General features: G+C 41.1%; 1 protein-coding gene across 2 annotated transcripts in view; it reads right to left on the reverse strand.

Moving 5' to 3' along the window:
- The window catches only part of RP1 (RP1 axonemal microtubule associated), a 325691-nt gene that overhangs the window by 166471 nt on the left and 139056 nt on the right, over nt 1–20164 (reverse strand). For both annotated transcript variants that reach the window (XM_075920696.2, XM_025183398.3), the window contains 3 exons: nt 18008–18066; nt 17664–17708; nt 13184–13347 (listed from right to left, as the gene is read on the reverse strand). In XM_075920696.2, the coding sequence (XP_075776811.2) occupies nt 13184–13347; nt 17664–17708; nt 18008–18066 (268 nt within the window). The remainder of the gene's footprint in view (nt 1–13183; nt 13348–17663; nt 17709–18007; nt 18067–20164) is intronic.

Consider the following 20164-nt stretch of genomic DNA (forward strand, 5'->3'; position numbering starts at 1 on the left):
TGGCATCCAGATCTCCATCCAACAGAAACGGACAGACACTATCTGTTATCCAACAAACTAGAAAGGGTGTATCTCTAGTGCCTGCTGCACATTGGCTATAGCCAGGACAGGCATGTTGATTCCTAAGTACAGCCAACAGCAGAAAGCTGCCTCAGGAATGACACTATTGGAAATACTGTTTTGATTTTAAACTATGATGAGTCATGCTGATATTGAAGAGGACACCCAGGGAATTAATTTGTTATCCAATACAATGATATTGGTTATTGAGCACACACTCCGTACCAGCATACTAGTTATGGTGGTGTTCCCCTTATGGCTTAGTTTTGGGAATGCTGAGAAGTAGAGGTCCCAGGTGGGCCTGGAAGTCTTCAGATGAAACAGGTGTACTGAAAGGAGTATGTGACCAGGAAGGGGACTAAAGGATCATGAGGTGATTATGGAAGAAGTAACTGAAAGTCAATATGTTGGCTTTAGCCCAATGAAAGTCAACAGTAGGTTTGGGGCTCTCCACAGTGGCTATACAGGCAACCTATGAACATTGCCTTGGGGAACTTAGCAGGAAGAGCAGAAAGGATAGATTGCAAAGATGCCTAGAAGGGGTCAGGCCTTTTAGGATACCACATCAGCATATATGAATATTCCACAACCATGTGAATGGACAAGATCATCTTGTGGCTCAAGAACAGCTGGCTGAAGCTCACTGTGAGTTAAATATGCTTTTGTCACCTCCCATTTTGACTACAGAAATGCAATATACCTGAACATGAAGCCATCAGCCTTAGGAAACACCAGCTATCATAGAACACTGCAGTGCCTCTCCTCCGTAGCAAATACTATCACAAATACATCAAGCCTGTTTTCTACTCTGTGGTGGAATGCTAAACTGTATCAGAATGTGTGTAACATACCTTACCTGGGTTGGTTAACAGCCATACCTGCTAGCGTATTAAAGTGTCACATATCTCATATCTGTCTCCATGATGGAAGCTGGGTAGCCAATCCAAATCTGGCATAGAAGCTTGATCTGCTACTAGAAGCCCTGCAATCTACCCAGTGTAAGGACTCTGATGTGATGTCAGAAGTAAAAGGCAGCCTAACTAGTGTCAGAGAACAGAAATGGAACAGAGCAGCAACAAAGGTTGCAAACTGAAGAAGAAGAAAAAAGTAACAAAGGTTGCAGAACTGATCTCATCAACATGCCCCTCTTCAATGTTCCTGAGACCTTCACTTTGACAGACCTTCAGAATGGACAGACTAGCAATAGGATTTTAAAAGAAGTTTGCATTTCCACTGAATTCTATTGGGAAACTGCAGAAACACAACTGTTGAATTTAATTTTCATGCTGGGGAAAGCAGGTAGAGCATATTGTTAAATCCTTTGCCTTTACCACCAGCTACTGCAAAGACGACTTTTGAGGCGTTCTGGCTATGTTTAATATATACTTCATTCCTCAGAGAAATGTGGTTTATGAAAGGGCACATTTTCATAGAGAATTCAAGAATGAGGGGAATCTATTGAAGTTTTCATAAGAAATGTGATTTGGGGACTAACATACGGAAACACAAGAGCAAGACTGGTTATTGAGCTTACAGACAAAAATCTTTCAAAGCAGCTAAAACAGATTTAGCCCAACACACAGTTACCCAGATAACAAGACAGACTGAGCTAATGAAGCAGGAAACGAAAAGGCCATAGCAACTTGAAAACCCTGAAAAAAATAGAAAATAGCTTAGACACAGTAACAGACACAGCATATAATAATCCCCATGAGGCACTGAGGTACAAGTCTCAGGATAACTGCAAAATCTTTCAGACTAAATTCACAAGAAGTGAAAAAATTCATAGGCCAAGAGATGAGTATCGAGCAAAGGTTCAAGTAGTAGTAAATGCACAAAATATGGACATTTTGCAGCTGCTTGTCACACTAAAACAGTCAGGTTACTGACTACTGCAGACAGTCAACAACCATTGTTTCTGGGATCTATCACATGGAGTGACAAAACCTGCCTGCAGAGTTAAATTAAATATTCATGGAAAGTCTATTGACTTTAAAATTTACTCTGGAGCTGACAGTCAGATCAGAACTGACATATATCACCTTCAATCCCTCCCAGATCTGAAGTCACCCAACAGAGTCCTGAGTATCCCTGGAAGTATTCTAATTGCATGAGTCAATTCACTACAGAAAATACTTACAAAGACAAAAGCTTTGCATTCAGAGTGTATGTGATCAAAACCCAACAATAATTCCAGACACATAGTAGCCATGTCTGGCCTAGAGAGGCTAGTGGAAGAAATCAAACAAAATATTTGGTAACATTGGACTTTTTAAAAGGTGATACAGTACAAATAACCTTAACAAGCAATGCTGAACCAAATAGAATATATATACCTCATAAGATTCTGATCCCTTTGCTTCATAAAGTAGATACTGAGTTCAAGAATAAGGAACAGATTGGCATAATTGAGAAACTCTTTCAACCAACAACTTGGTACTGGTTATAAAGAGCAATGGAAAAATAGAAATCAGTATGGATCTTAAAAGACATAGTGAAGCAGTTATGAGAGAAAAATATATCTTCCCAACACTGAATGATGTCCTCCCCAGCATAAAAGGAGCTACAGTATACTCCATGCTGCATGCCTACGATGGCATGTAGCTCCTAGCAGCAGATATTGCCAATGCCTGGTGATGAGACACTAAATGAGGAGGGCTCCGTGTTACTACAGAGAAATCTTTCCCAGGCCTCTAGCAGTTATGACTTCTCCTCATACTCAGGGTCTAAGAGATCATCATATTTGGAGTCAGGAAGGAAATTTCTTCCAAGTCAGACTGGCAGAGTCCTTGAAGTTGGGGTGGGTGTTTTGGGGGGTTTTGGTCTTCCTCTGCAGCATGGGCCATGAGTCACTTAGGGTGTGTCTAGACTACAGGGTTTTGTTGTCAAAAGTGGACTTTTGTCAACAAAACTAAACCTGTGTCTACACTACCGCTGAGTTCTGTCGACAGAACATCGACAGAACTCAGCAGTTTTGTCAACGCTGGTAAACCTCATTTTACGAGGAATAACACCTTTTGTCGACAGAGTTCTGTCAACACAAGGCGTTATTGCATCTAAACTGTCCTTTGCGTCTACACTGCCATGTCGACAAAGCAGCTTGCTTTGTCAACAGAACTGAATGTAGTCTAGACGCTCTTTGTCGACAGAAGCTTTGTCGACAGTATCTGTCGACAAAACTTCTGTCGACAAAACCCTGTAGTCTAGACGTACCCTTACAGATTTAAACTAGTGTAAAGTCTCTTTACCTTGAAGTCTTTAAATCATGATTTGAGGACTTCAGTAACTCAGCCAGGGGTTATGGGTCTTTTACAAGAATGGGAGGATGAAGTTGTGGCCTGAAATGTACAAGAAGTCAGACGAGATGGTCATGATAGTCCCTTCTGCCCTTAAAGTCTCTGAGATTTCTTGGAGACTAGTCCAAGACATATGGAATGAACACTCATAGGAACTAAGGACCCTGACAAAACCTCACCACTTTCCACTCCAAGGACAAGGTGCACTCCTTCAAACTTGCTTTCTCTAATGTAAAACAGAGCAGCATGTATGTTTAAAAGAAACAATCCTACCAAACCAAAACACTGCACATACTATTCTTCCCTAGGGAGAGAAGGAGAGAGAGAACAAAACCACACATGACAGATGTTAGTAATGTCAATTAACACACTACTGGAAGGCACTCAGATACTACAGTGATGGAGCAATATGAATAGACTATAAGAGAAAGTTATCTAGGGAGCACAAAAAGCCATTGCAGCCTTCGGGTCTCAGCTAGCACCCAGAGGACAAGGAAGGCCTTTGTTACCCTTCAGTGCCACCTGAAGCCCTGGATAGACAGAAAGAGGATTTGGCCTTGAAAAGGGTACCACAGAGTTAGAGAGCATGAAGAGGATTGGAAAAGAACTGTCCAGGAAGTTTGTCCAGGGGCCTGAAACCATCACTGAGCCTGGGGAAGGAGATGTGATCCAGCAAGGGGCAGGAAGAAGACTATTTAGTTGTTACTGAGGTCTGGCTGGGGAGAGAAACTTGAAATCCAGCATTTGCAAGTTGCCACACTAGCAAAGGAAAGCTGAAACTCAATCCGGAAACTAGTCTACAGGAGAAACTGAAGCACAGCAGTTTCATGCTAGAGCATGGCTGACTGTCACCACCTGTATTCAATCATTTCCTGTACTGAGGATAAATTAAGTTTTCTTTTTCTCCAGAGACGTCATAGAGGTTGATGTGAAGCCTTCTTAATACTTTTTTCTCTGATTCTTGGAGCTGATTAAACTATGCTTGGTCTAGGACTCAACTAACAAAATGAACTTGAGATGTTGAGAACAAAATTAATCAAGCAACCAGTGGACGTGAAGAGAAGACATTCTTTAATTGCCACACACCAGTGGTAGGAGTCTAGGTAACAAAAGAGAAGAAATGAAATTGCTTGTTTAAGAGCACAAATTCGATCTAGTTTGGTGTTATGGAAACCTGAGAGGGGTCATTTGCATAACTGTGATGTTAAAATCAGTGGTTACAACTATTTAGGAAGGACTGAATAGTCAGAGGGGGAGGTAGAGTGGCACTCAATGTTGAAAATAGCTTTACTTGTTTCCAAGTCACTGATAATTTGGAAGAAGAGTATCCTGAATACTTTTGGATCATTATCCTAAAATTAAAGCACAAGTTTGGGTGCAAGCAAGTGGCCCCCTGCTAAGTGCCCCATCATCTCAGGGCAGCCTTGCAAGTGTCCTTTTGCCTCAGTTTTTCTCTGGAGTCTCCAGTAACCTTATGCAAGCATCTCCTCAAATGTATCAAGATGATTTATTCACCAAACACAGTGCAGATAGTCCATAACAAAAATCCCTCTGACTCATGCAACAGTCTGTAAACATCTAGCTTTGTTCTCACTATACCTCAGTGTCATCTGCCACACTTCCTTTGCTCTGCCAGGACAGCTGCCACTTCCTTCCGGGGCACAAACCTGCTCTTCCCAGGGGGAACTGCCACAGCCTCTCTACTGGCAGCACCCTTGCCAAAGGAGCATCACTCATTCCTCCAGGTCCTCTCATTGTTTCTCCAAGTCCAGCCCTCCAGTAAAGAGGCATCAGTGGTTTAATCCCTTGGCTGCTTCCCCTTCCTTTATCCCTCTTTGGCCCTTAGCTCTAGTTTTCCAGCTTAGAGCCAGCAGGTATCACCGCTCTGTGCTGCTTCTCCTGACTGCAGATCTCTCCCAGGAAAAACCTTCCATCTCTGGCAGTTCTCCTCTCTGATTCAGTCTGTTGTGACTCCTTATGTCTCCTTCTCATCAGGCCTTGATGGTGCTCTGCCCCTCTTGATTAGTCTTAATTGAATAGGAGAGTTGAGTCCAATTTCATCGATTGAGCCAACTGCCTGGCTACATGGGGTATTAGTTTGTGTCTCCTACTGTAGAGAGCACCAAATGACACTACAAAACAAAATGACCAGCTCTTAATGCACCTATCCATAGTGTATAGAATAATAATGTGTGTCATCATGAGCCACTTCAATTGAGTAATGTACCGTGAAGGTCTCATGCTGCCAATATTAAAACATTCTCGGAATTTCTGAATTTCTAAATTCTGTAGATAATAATTTCATAATAAAAAATTGTGCATTCTACAAGTGGGTATGCCTTATTAGGTCGACGAGTCTGATATCGATCCTGGGCAAGATAATGTGACAGCTGATATGGGATTCGGTTAATAAAGAATTAAAAGAGGGTAATATAATTAATGCCAATCAACATAGGTTTATGGGAAATAGCTTAAATCAAACTAATTTGATATATTGTTATGATGAGATTGTACAATCCAATGGCTGGAAATTGAAGCTAGACACATTCAGGTAAACAAGGCAAAAAATTTAAGATCTTTGCAGTCCACTCCACTTCCTACAGTTCCTATTGGCTGTAAATGGTGAACCACGGCCACTAGGAGCTGCAGGGGATCATGCCAGTGGATGGTTAACGTCAGCAAAATGTCTGGCAGCCTGCCAGTGGGTAACCCTGACAGGCCAAGAACCAAAGGTTGCTGACCCCTGGACTAGATGGTCACAATCACTCCTTCCAGCCTTGCAATCTCTGAAACCTTAATTAGAGGAGGTGGCTTTATGCCACCTTTACATCCCCAATTTTGGCTGGAGTAGATTTCAGCTGTCTACCCTTGGTGGAGCCTCAGGGATGCCCTAAATTGTATCAAATTGTCTTGGGACTGTGACAAAGTCCCTTGTTAGCTCCCTGGGGGTTCTGTGCTTCTTGGTGGTTACTTGTGCACCTCAGAGACTCATGGAGCCCCCTTCATTGCCCTGGGACTTCCCTAGAGGCAATGGTCCCTGCTTACCGAGTCATTTTCATCACAGGCCAGTCCGCGGGGCGGGGCTCGGCTCAGCTCTGCACTGTACACCTTCCAAAACTCTCCCTCCTGCTGTCTGGGAGGAATCCTTTTATAGGGACCTGGAGGCCTTAATTGGCAACAGGTGCTTAATTAACCCCCTGTTGTAGGCTGACTCCTAATTAGGCCTCTATTTTCTACCCTGGTTGCTGGGCTGTGTTCAGGTAAGGCTAACTGGGAAACAAAAAGGCATTAACCCGCCTCCCAATATGGTTGCCTTCTATAAGAGCTTTACAGTTTGCAGGCTATGGTCTGTCACAGGACCTAATGTGTCATTTTGGCAACCAAGCATAGCTGGGTAGGATCACTTGATATTTTGATACAGTAACTTCACACTAAGAATATAGTCATTAAATATTATGCTCAAGTGTTGCTGCAAGTATTGGGAAAGACCCCACAGCAGATATGTGCTTACTGATAAAAATCAGACACTTTGCCACACTAGACTGTGACAGTATTTCAAATAGGTCCTTCAGAGAAAATCAAAGGACTCTGCAAATAGAGAGACATGCAGTGCTGTCAGTGGCGGGGGAGGGAGGGGACATACCACAAAATTCACATCAGGATTTGATCCAGATGTCCCAGTTCTCTTCCCAAATTCTGAGAGGTTTTTGATACAGGCATTCAAAACAGAGTCCCTAGTTGTAAGTACAAAGCCACAGGTTTTAAGTCACCAAAATTCATGCATTCTCATTTATATTAATCCTTATTGTTTTTATGTTAATAATGTGCCCAGCACCATAAAGGCTGATGCTGCCCCTAAGAGCTTGCCATCTAATATGCTGACATAAGAGGCCTGAGGATATCCTTCGTAGGCACGAGCTAGGTTCTGCCATGGTTAGCAACATTTAGCAGTACTTTATTATGTGAGCAGACCTATTGGGCTAGCTGCTTTAACGCCACTGAAGTTATTATTGCCAACTGTGGCAGACACTGGCTTTAACCCTGTGAGCTTGTTCCATGGTGAAGTTACAAAACCTAACATAAGAAAGATAATACCTCATGTTCCTCTGGCCATTTCTCTTTGGAAGGGGAAAGAGAACAGGATTATTGCCATAACCAAATGCCAGAAGAAATTACACAGGAGATTTTTCCCCCCAGCAGAACATGAGGAAACATCATCATATATCACTGGGCTAGCTCTTAAATATAATTTACAATTCTACAAAAATATAATTGCTCAAGACATTGCCAGGATCAGTATTTTGGAAACCAGTTTGGATACTGTGGAGGCAACAGAAGTGAACAGGGGAAACCAGATTAAAATTTTGAAACAAGCTGTAGCCCCTTGGCAGAGCAACATTCTTTATTAGAGGAAAATGTGATTCTCCACAGAATAATCATTCCCTGAAAATCATGCATGAATAATACCAATGGCAGACAAAATATCCCCAAGTAGTAGTATAGCCTCTTTCAGCCCATAGGGAAATTATCAGAACCACTCAAGGAAAACCTATTCTTGTAGAATGAGCATACCAGGTAGGGCAGATATTGCAACAGTAAATCTTTCCATTGGCCTATGCTTGGAAAGAAAAGCACTAGGCAGCTACCTTCAATGCAATGCAGTCAGCAAACAGATACCTTGTGAATCCAGATCCTCAGACTTCTGCCAGAAACAACGATGGTCCCCATCACAGACAATAAACAACCTCTACTACAGCTACAATTAAAAAGTTAACACCATAGTGCAAGATCGTTGCCATACTTTATATCTGTAAAATGTAATGCACATCCCCAACCGCAATCACTGTTAGAGCTGGGCAGGAAATATTTTTCCATCCCATGAATATTTTCTAACGTTCAAAATTTCCTCTCATCTTCAATCAGGATGAAAACTAAAAAAATCTCAAAAATATTCATGAACTGTTCTACTCACACTAGGGTAAATCAGAGACAGGTGGAGCTGCCCCACCATGCAAAGCCTGTGTAAGTGGCAACACAATTAGGCCTCATAGAAATCAATAAAACCTTGATAACAGATTTCTTGGAAAAGATTTTGATATTAGTTACCCTTGAACTTCAATTCCCTTCTTTTTTCATGTTTGCTTTCTTTGATATTCTTGAATACTTTCTGTGATAGCTTTGGAGACAATGTTCAGATACTTCACAAATTACCTTTGTGTATTTGAAGTTAATGTTGCTATCTGAGAGCTTATTATAATTTTGATTTTTGTGAAGATTGTTCTTTTCTATTTCAGAGTCTAGCTCAGCTTTTGTATTTTATTTCATATTTTTCTGTCTCTGAGACTTGCAGCCAGTTTCCCTGACACACCTTTAAGTAGCAACTGTGACCAAGGGATGTTAGAAAATAGATATTATTTTATTGTCCTTTGGCATGACATGTGTGTATTTTGTTTTTCCATTAAGTGTAATGATTAATTCTTACAGTTTTCGGTAAAAATCAGCAACACAGTCTATCAAAAAACCCAAAACAAAACAAAAAAAAAACCACACAACAACCCTAAAACAGACATCCATGCTATATAAGTTCAGCTGGAAGTCAAATGGCTTTTACACACTACATATAGCACTACCTACACATGAAACTCTGTCCCCACGGAAGTTCACAGAAGTTCTGTCATTGACTTCAGTAGGGCCAGGATGCCCTCCATGATATTTAGTGGATGAAACAGCCAATATGTAAGAAACAGCAGTTTGTAATATCTTAGTTTCCAACAACTCCACAGCATTTTGTGCTATTAACATCTAACACTAAAATATTACCAAATGTTCTTAGGATACAGCACTGTAGATGGATGCCTTGCAATACTGAAGAATATTCACACAGTGGAAAACATTTTTGGAGAGCATGGTTTTCTGTCTTGTAGATTATTAAAAATCAATTAGTTTATTAAACCACTCATTTAACATTATGAAAGAAATCATTTTAAGGAAAAGGATGCTGCTTACATGTATCTGCTCTCATTATCTTCGCCATGATCTGTCAGTAGCAGTTGAACATGATAATTAGATAAATGCTAATGAAAAGGTGAACTGTATCTGGCCAGCCTGGAGGTTTCTCTCTTTTGGGTGAATTCCAGGTTGAAAATAGGGTCAAAGCTTCCCCAAGTGTCACTAAATTGTAAAAGGCCTGGTTCCTACCCACACATCCCTCTACACACTTCGATTTTAAAATGGGCATAATTTTTATATCCTTTGTTTAATTGGGGATCTGGCCCTTATCACCAACAGGTCTAGTGGTTCAGGTACCAGGTCTTGCTGAGTTGCATGGAGGAACAAGGTGAGACCTGAACATGAGAGGGAGTAATACTCCATTCCTTAAGAAGAGAGAGAAGTACAGGTTAATGAGCTGGTCACGACCCTCTGATATACTGAGTGGACAGCTGTTGGCTAATGGCATTAACCAAAGTGTTACAAAACTTCTGCAAGCGTTCATTTAAGGGATGAGAATCATAGAATTATAGAGCTGGAAGAGACCTTAGAAGGCCATCAAGTCCAGCCCCCTGCCCAAGGAAGGACCAATCCCAATTAAATCAACCCAGCCAGGGCTTTGTCAAGCCAGGACTTAAATGCCTCTAGGGATGGAGACTCCACTACTTCCCTAGGTAACCCATTCCAGTGCTTCACCACCCTCCTAGTGAAATAGTTTTTCCTAATATCCAACCTGGACCTCTCCCACAGCAACCTGAGACCATTGTTCCTTGTTCTGCCATCCATCACCACTGAGAACAGCCTTTCTCCAGCCTCTTTGGAACCTCCCTTCAGGAAGTTGAAGGCTGCTGTCAAATCCCCTCTCACTCTTCTCTTCAGCAGACTAAATAGACCCAACTCCCTCCACCTCTCCACATAGGTCATATGCTCCAGCCCCCTAATCATTTTGGTCACCCTCCGTTGGACCCTCTCCAATGCATCCACATCCTTCCTGTAATTGGAGGCCCAGTTAATATACAAGATGATATTTTAATTTAACTGAACTTGATCATTTGTTCTGACTCAGGGGTACAGGCTGCACCATCTTTACCCATATGCAGAATTTGCAACTGAATAGGGCGCCTGAATATTTGGGGCACCACTGGGTCTTAATGTCCACCCACCCATCTCTTCCTAGCCCTGTTCTGCAGCTCTGCTTCCTCCAGAGGGTATCTAGTTAACTTAAATGTGAAAAAGCCCGCCAGACCTATTAGCAGAACACTGAACCTGTGAAAGAGCCATTCAAGTGGTAATGAAGCCATTTAACAGGCATTTGCTAGCCCCAGATATATGCTGTCAGATTCTGAATTTACAGTGTTAGTCTACCTGACCTTAGTTTAAAAATTGCTTTCCAATATTTCATTAGTGTCTTGCTAAAATTATAAAATCACATCTCTAAAAAATCATCATTCTCTCAACCCCAAGGCTGCGATCAGGAATAAGGGCACCAATTTAATAGAAATGCATCAGGCCCCATAAATCCTAAGGACAGCCCTGGGTACAGGCAGGGTTACATTCTGCCTAAATTCAGACAGGCATATCATCCACAAAGCTCACTAAAGGCCTGATTCTGCCCTTATTACATCAATTTTACATCACTATAATTTCATGGGTGGCAGGGATGTTATTACTGATTTACATTAGTGTGAGTGAGAGGAGGATTAGACCCTATCTGCAACCCATCACTGGGAAAACCTGCATTATGTTAATTTTGCACTTCAAACTGGAAAAGCCAAGATACAAGTCACAAAGAAACTGTCGTCTGTTGCTATGTGACTGGTAGTGATTCTCTATCACTTACTCCCTGTCAGTGCTTTTTTTTTTTGTTAAAAAAAAAAAAGAAAAAAAAGGGTGCAGGTACTAGAGTTTCCAGATGGCTTTTTGTTGAGCAAAAAAAAAAAAAAGCTTGAGGGAAAATTTGTCCTTTAATTTCCGCGTGTCCCAAGCGGGCTTCCGTCTGGTGCGATGCAAGTGCTCCCAGGGCCGACTGAGGGCTGTGCTGGAGGAAAGCAGTGAGTGCTCCCAAAAAAAGGTGACAGTACACACTGCTCCCTGTGATTTTTCCGACATGGACCTAAGTAATGTAGAATAGTGATAGAGATGTAGCCGTGTTAGTCTGGTGCAGCTGAAGCAAAATGCAGGACAATGTAGCACTTTAAAGACTAACAAGATGGTTTATTAGATGATGAGCTTTCGTGGGCCAGACCCACTTCCTCAGATCAAATAGTGGAAGAAAGTAGTCACAACCATATATACCAAAGAATACAATTAAAAAAAAAAGTGAACAAATATGAAAAGGACAAATCACATTGCAGAACAGGAGGGGGATGCAGGGAGGGGGGGAGGAAGGAAGGTAAGTGTCTGTGAATTGATGATATTAGAGGTAGGGAGAGTGGGATGTTTGTGAGTTAATGGTATTAGAGGTGATAATTGGGGAAACTATCTTGGTAATGGGTGAGATAGTTCAAATGTTTGTTGAGTCCTTTTTGGAAGGTGTCGAATTTTAACATGAATGACAGTTCAGAGGATTAAGATCACAAAGAGAAAACAGTTTCTTGCCATTTTAACCAGAAAGGACACTCTCTCAATGACTTAACCACCTGCATTCTGCTACAAAGACCTTTTACATCTGCACTTGAAAGAGAATCCTCTTAACTGTCATTCATGTTAAAATTCGACACTTTCCAAAAAGGACTCAACAAACATTTGAACTATCTCACCCATTACCAAGATAGTTTCCCCAATTATCACCTCTAATACCATTAACTCACAAACATCCCACTCTCCCTACCTCTAATATCATCAATTCACAGACACTTACCTTCCTTCCTTCCCCCCCCTCCCCTGCATCCCCCTCCTGTTCTGCAATGTGATTTGTCCTTTTCATATTTGTTCATTTTTTTTAATTGTATCCTTTGGTATATATGGTTGTGACTACTTTCTTCCACTATTTGATCTGAGGAAGTGGGTCTGGCCCACGAAAGCTCATCATCTAATAAACCATCTTGTTAGTCTTTAAAGTGCTACATTGTCCTAAGTAATGTAGTGTGGGCTAGGTAATTTTAGGCATCACCATGACATGGGTTTCTGTGTAACTGTGCCACTCCATAGAGAGGCCCTTGGAAGCATTGTGTCCCATGGAATCACAATTCCTTCCTCATTGTTCCTTGGATGCAGTCAATATGTGGTGGCTTCTATCAGCAGCAAATTAGCAACCACACAACTCTTGCTCACATATGGACTTGGAACCAAGCTCTTGCCCATTCCCCATGCCTCTTTGCACACCAACTCCAAGGAGAGACTAAGCCGTCCAGGTGCTTGCCTCTGTGTCCCTGAACCCAAGGTCCCAGTAGCTCATGTAGGAATTACCAGACACAGGGTTGGGAAAGCGACTCTTATTCCCCTTAATGCCTGTGCAGGACAAGCCACAATCTAGCCCAACCTTACTAATATGGCTTCAAGAATGGATCCAAGGAAAAGGAAATGATTTTCAGCCTTGCACATGAACTCTGCCAATTTAAAATTTGAATTTTAGCCCACAGGAAGCAAGTTCCAAGAATTTTTTGCTTGATGCTCTTTTCCCTGCATTTTCTGACTTGATTATCCCCATAAAGATACAATTCCTTCAGGCAGGGAACTTGCATGCTGCATCCATGAACAATTCAGCTAAACAAAATCAAAATCAATGTATATGCATATTGCTTTCCTCTTCGTCCATATTATCTGCTTTTTGAGTAAACCTGCTTTGAATACGTCTTATAAGCAAATTCTCCAACAATTCTATAAAACAGTAACTGTACCTTGAATGTATCTGCACTGTTGGGATTAAACAGCTGGTGCTTCCCAGATCCCAGGATAATGGGACCAGAAGACTTGTTTTCTCCATAGGCGTAAAGGGACACTGTTGCTGTGGTGCCAGCTGTTTGGAAGCCCCCAGTGACTACAGTAATCTTCCAGTCTCCTTCTGCAGAGTAAAAAAATCAAATGGAAACACTTTTATCACAGTAACTACAATGAGGCTGGGGAGCTGCCTACGGCAAATCATGCATGGCCAAGTCCAAGGAACTGTAACTATTGTGCACCTGAGAGCAATACTGTAGGGAGGCATAATGGCCGAGTTTCAGAATAATGTTGAAAATTCAGGTGCAGCTTGGATAAGGATCCAACAGTTCAGATGCTTATCTTGGCCTCCTCCTGGAGTGTGCAAAGTTAAGATGGAAATCTCGTGAGAACCAGCTGCTCTCATGAGATTTCTAGTAATTTCCCACCTGGAGCATCTGAGACTGTGTAGGGAGGGGATGAGAGGGAAATCCTTTCCTGCAGCATTTGGATCACAATCCTGGCTGCTGTCCAGAAATTCCATAGGAACGGAAGTATTAGAACATTTCAAAACCTTGACAATTAAATATTAAATGAATTATTAAATATTAAATTAAAAATTGAATTAAGCAAAATTATCCTCAACTCCTCTCTTTCTCCCTGCCAGAATATTAGTGATTCATGCAACCAAGCACTCTAGCTGCCAGATGGCAAATATGGGATTGAGATCATCTGTGAGTGGATCTCTATATTAAAGGAAAGGTTCACAAAGTTTGTGAGCCACTGACATAAGGCATCTCTGATCTTTGTGTACATTAATGCTGTTTCTTCTGCAACACACTGCAGACTTGTTATATAAATATCTGCAACTGGCATTATACAAATCTCATTAAGCTCAGTTCACTAACTGAAATTGTGCTCCTACATCTGAGAAGCAGAAATCATGAGCTCTCAACCGTTCCTTTCACTGGGGCTTTTGCCCAGTATGTGCAACAGGTTCCACCTAGCGCCTTAATTGGTTTTGGAGAAAGCAGACAATAGTTTGGAGAAAACAAAATAAAATCCTAGCCCACAGAATTGGAGAGAGAAATAGTACACACTGCAATTTTATTCCGTGGGGTTGTTGGCTGCCACGAGTCAAGACTCAGAAATCAGAAATGCTTTATCTTGGGCCATGGATCTGCTGCTTTCCAGGGAAGTGTTGGACTAGGAAGTTCAACCACCTGTTTCCATGCTGTGGAGGCAGGAAAAGGGAATAAGGGAATTTGTGTGCAGCCATCTTGGACTTGTTAACAAGAGAGCAAGAGTCAGGCTAAGTCTGTGGCCTGACAACGCGAGATCTGTAATTAGACGCTGCCTTCGCCTCTCGCCTCCATACGGAGATAAGGATAGAATGCTGACTCTGGCAGGGACCTTGAGATAAGGAGCATCTGGGTGGAACTAAATAACTGTTAGCCATTGGTGTTTGTAATGGGAAGGAGACTAATTGTTATTGTTATTATATCTAATAGACAGTATATAAACTGCTTCATAATTGCTTGTATTTGAAGATCTGCCTCGGAGGGGGGGGCTTCCCCCGTCCAAACCAGTTTTTCTCTTGCTGCAGCTCATAGTAAAACTGCCTCTGGCTACTTGTTGCTTACAAACTCAGAGTGAGGACAATGTTTTCTTCCACGATGCCAATAAGGGTTGGGTTCCCTCTGAAAATGGGATGTCAAGCTTCTGAGGAGAACAAGGACCTCTGGGAGGTTTTCAGACATAGGAGGGGAACAAGAGACCCATTTCCCATTGAAACACAAAGTCAGTTGAGCAACTAACTCCCCTTTGTGTCTTTGAAAATTTTCCCCCTTCAGATTAATTTCCAGATACTCACTTTGTTAGCAAAGGGACCACATTTAGTACCTGCAAGAGATACAGTCACCTTCATTGGAGGGGAGGGAGCATTACCTCATAAATATTGTAGGTAGAAGAATTAAAGGGGCAAAAAGGGGAATGCCGAAGGACTCCCTGTTCCAACATTTGGTGCGTAAGACTCTTTTTAAAAATGAAAATGAGTCTTTTCTATTTCCCAAAAATGTAATTTTAATTTTCAGAAAGCCCAGATTACTTTGGGGTCACTTGACTGGCAAAGAATGAAATTTCATCTCTTAAGAGAGAACATGATAAAGAACTTTACTGACAAGCAATAAAATGCAGCAAGTTGTACCTCTGTTATAATTCTGAGTCCCAAAAATGCAGGGAGACACTGCACTGCTTAATTTTAATTGGTCTAAAAGACATTTTTTTGGCCTGGATTTCTATGTGGCTTCAATTATAATGTCCTAAATATCTTTTCACCTACATTCCAATGCCTGCTCTATCAAAACTAATACAAGATGTTGGTACTGAATATTATCCTGAAATGTACTTGGATAGTGTGGGGTTGTTGCACTTGAGCTTTGTTATTTTGGGAGGGGGGAGGGGAACCTCAATGATGGTCAATTTTTGTCCTTAAGGCAGTAGTATTATTAGTGTTCCCAAGACCTAACTTTCTGGCTTGCTTTGGGAAATGCAGGGGAGATATTCCTAAAGGCACCTTTTTCAAGTGGAAGTGGGTGCAAGCTCTAAAGTTCAGTTGTGCCTCCTGACCTGAAAGTCCCAAAAGATGGGAGTATTTGGATTCAGACTTAAACTTGGTTTGTTACGCAAGACGGGGCCATCAATGAAGTCCAAATCCTAATCTCAGCCAGGTTTGACTTTTCCCAAAGGCAGGCTGAAAATCTTGGTTTGGCCCCATCTCGCTCACACCAAACCCTTAAAACTTTTGAAATGTGATTTGTGTTTTGATATAAGAAGAGATGCAAAAGTAAAAGGAGAGTATGAGTAGGTGGCAGAGAAGAAGACAGCAATATAGACAGACTGATACAGAAAAGGACATATATGGGATAAGAATCTCAAGAGTTTCTAATTCCCATCTGGAATCAAGTGCCCTAACCACTCGGATGGGCTACAGAGTCAGTCTCTATATTTCCTGTAGGAGCTGTTCCACCGTGGATAAATAATTGAACATTCATTAGGCCAAAGAAAGACTGACTCTGTTGCCCAATCTAAGTTGGGATGTTGGAGTCCAGGTTCAAGTCCCTGCTCTGAATTAGGATAATCAGGCACTTGAAACTGGGCCTTCCAAACCCCAGGTAAGTACTTGAACCATAGGGCTAGTGGCTATTATAGGATTCTCTCATTTCTCATATAGCATAGAACTGAGGACATTTCCATTAAAGTCAGTAGCTATCCACAAAACATTACCATTTCAACAGAAAAAGGTAATCCAATTTCTATCAATCAACTCTACCAGCTAGCTTCCTTCTGGGTCTGGATCAGGGTGAAAATGCTCAACTCTGAGTGCCGAACCCTGTGACCTTCACTGAAAATAAGTGAGCCGAATGCATCATGCAACTCTGTGCCCTCCACACACACACCATTTTTCTAGATCTAAGTGGCCATTTCTATGTGCCACAGTCAGACACACTTGGCTGAATTAATACAGTCCAATTTGTGGGTGCAGGAAGGACTAGACAGAGTTCCATCTAAAACTGACAAAAGATTAAGAACCAGTTTGGTGGAACAATGGAAATACTAATGAGTGGGGAGTGGTGAAGCAAACCTCTGTACTTAATAAAAGCCTGGTAAATAAGGAGAAAATGTTCTTTCGGGGAAAGGCAATAAAAGGATTAAGGCAAAACTAATTGTTATTCAAAATAAAATTTATACAAGTAAAATGTGGATTTGAACATAATTTGTATAATAGTTAGATACAAATTTTATAATTAACTCTTTGCCTTAGGGATGCCACTTGAAAAGAGGTACTTGGGTCTCGGTGGATATCTTGATTGCTATAATGAATTATGAACACATTTTAAAATTTTTACCTGACATCTTCTAAATTATTGTTCAACCTACAGCAAAAAGTATTACTTACAGCTGGCGGGGGGAGGGTGTGAAGTTGTGTGTTTGTTCAGATATAGGTAATGTATTGTAGCAGGACAGAAAAGTCAATCTGGACAAACAAGAAATTGCAGACAGATTTGGAAAATGAAGAACTAATGGAAAGAGCTAATTATACATGGCCTTGGGTGACAAAAGCCACAGAGCCATGATGGAAAGTATTAACTACAGAAAGTAAAATTAAGATGAATGGTCACTAATTATTAGGAAAATTATAAAATTCCCAGCTAACCAGTGAAAGACCCCAAAATTACTGGCATGAAAAATGACAGAATAAAAAATAATTTGCAAATAACACAGTTCAAGTGATTTATCATTTAAATCAAAATGAAGAGTTCAGGGCTTACTGCGATAATCAAACTGTTTATAGTAATTAACATTTTAAAAGCAAATAAAAAGGCCAAAAATGTGTGAGGCAGGTAGTTGTGAAACAGAGACACTCTTGCTTAGAATACAGAAAGCAGCAGCAGGATTTACCATTTGCTTCATCTTGCATTTTCAGATGATGATTTATTTGCAGTTCTGCCAAAAATAAAATATGAAGTGCAGTTAATAATAGACCTAGCTGGTTATATTAAGAAAAGGTGGAGGGAAAGCTAGTGTGATGTTAACCCTTGGGCTCCTGCATAAGCAAATCTTCCCTCTCAGCTAATACAATACAATATAAACACAAATACAAAGATATAAAATCTTCCCTCCGAAATGGAATTGGTGGAGGTACCAGTTAATGCTGACATTTTAAGTATAAATTCAGCACAAAGATTCTGAGCAAACAATACAATTTATATATTTCATTTCCATAGCATAACAATAATTCTTACCTTCAGAGTAAAGCTCAATTTCTGAGTGAATTATTTCCTGGGACATAAATGGAAGCCATCTGAGAATAAACAAGCAAACAAGAAAGAAGACTAGAATCGATTTGTTCTTCATTGCATGTAACTGAATGATCCAAGGTTTATTTTGTATGTTGAACATGTGTAGTAGCAGGGGAATTGTCTCTTGAACAGGTGCAGTACAGTTTGATACATAAAATAATGAGGTACAAATTCAGGCCTCAATTCTACAAAGGGATTGTGCAAGTATAAGAATCCTTGTGGGCACAAACTGTGTACAACTGGGGACTAAAGACAACATTCTAGATAGAAAAACTGGTGTGGGAAAAAAAAAGATCCAACCTCAACCATGAGAGCTAAATCAAAATCAAAGGTGTCTTATTTGGTTAAGGACTGCCTACCTAGTTGCCTTCCTACTCTATTCTTGTTACCCCTCCAAGGCTGTGTCTAGACTGCAGAGTTTTTTCAAAAAAAAAGTAGCCTTTTTTCGAAAAAACTTCACCTGCATCTAGACTACAGCTGCGTTTTTTCAAAATTAAATCAAAAGAACGTGGCGTTTCTTTTGACGGCGGTATTCCTCATTTCATGAGGAAGAACACCTTTTTTCGAAAGTGCTCTTGCGAAAAAAGGCGTTCTTGAATGCAAACAGGGCTTTTTCGAAAGAGAGCATCCAGACTGCCTGAGTGCTCTCTTTCAAAAAAGCAGCTCACTTTTTCGAAAGAAGAGGTTGCAGTCTAAACGCTCTCTTTCGAAAGAGGCTGTTTCGAAAGATTCTTTCAAAAAAGCCTCTTTTGAAAGAGGCTTGTAGTCTAGACGTACCCCAAGAGAGAGTTATTTTTACATAACAGTAAACTCAGTCCACGGGCCAGAATTGCACACAGTATTTGCTCCATATGAATTAGAAGCCAGTCTATATAAAGCCTGATATCCATGCTAAGACAGGACACCCCAGGATGGGAGTGTCCTCAGAGATAATTGTTGCATATTAAAAATTAGAGAAAACAAGCTGGAATTAGCTCAATTTACTTATCCCTGCAGGGTGACAAAGGGCATGGGTCTACTCTTACTTACAACCATTTTACATTGGTGCAAGGCCTTGGGTCTGTTTCTCATGTATATTAATAGCTACAAAAATCAGGGTCCAGGCTTCCCAAGGGAAGAGCAGAAGGGTTAAATCCCAAAATGAGCAGTTGAACCAACTGGTTGCATCCTGTGTTACTGTACTAGAAGCATGCCAAGTAAGGCCTTTCATGAAAGCTTGAAATGTTCTAAACTTTATGGCCCTTCTGAGATATGTATACAGACTGTTGTGATGAATCTGTGTGTTAATGCATATAGAAAACTGTGCTCAGAAACCTGTACTACAATTTCAACTACACATCACAGTTTGGGGGGCACCTTCCTAGACAAGGATTTATATGACACCGGCTCCAAGCAACAACCCATTCTCTAGCCAGAAAAAGACAATGGAATTAATGGAAAGTTATGGACACATCCTGGCTCTCAGGTAAGAGGGGATTTCTTCACTCTGAATAAACATGTATCATCATGGACTGACAGGGCAAAATAGTAGGCATAAGCCTGCTCGTAAATGGCTTTCTCCAAGGTTTTCTGCCATTTGGCAAGTGCTGTCCATGCAACACTAGATTCTATTACAGCTAGGGCTATGCTCAGAAACGGTAGGAATGGTGTCCCTGGCTTCTATTTGTCAGAGGCTGGAGAAGGATGGCACAAGACAAATCACTTGTTCATTGTCTTTGGTCCACCCCCTCTGGGGCACCTGGTATTGGCCACTGTCGGCAGACAGGCTACTGGGCTAGATGGACCTTTGGTCTGACCCAATACGGTCATTCTTATGTTCTATGTTCTTATGTTCAAAGACAATAGACTATTGGTATTAGAAAAGGGTTGCGCCTGCACATTTCTTTTTTGTGTCATTTATGTAAGTTTATTCTCTCTTATGCTTTCATCTTTGAATCCATGGCTTTTTTATTACATAAGCCCCAAACAGGTCTCTCAGGTACACACTGTGTGGAATGTGTGTGTGCTGAAGTAAACTGCTGTCTGGCAGGCTGAATTCATGCCTTCAGTGGGTGACAAAACAGCAGGAATTTTTCCGACTGTCTGGTAATAAAAGACAGA

Source organism: Pelodiscus sinensis, chromosome 2, assembly GCF_052426305.1.
Source record: "Pelodiscus sinensis isolate ZL-2025 chromosome 2, ASM5242630v1, whole genome shotgun sequence".
NCBI classification, from domain to species: Eukaryota; Metazoa; Chordata; order Testudines; family Trionychidae; genus Pelodiscus; species Pelodiscus sinensis.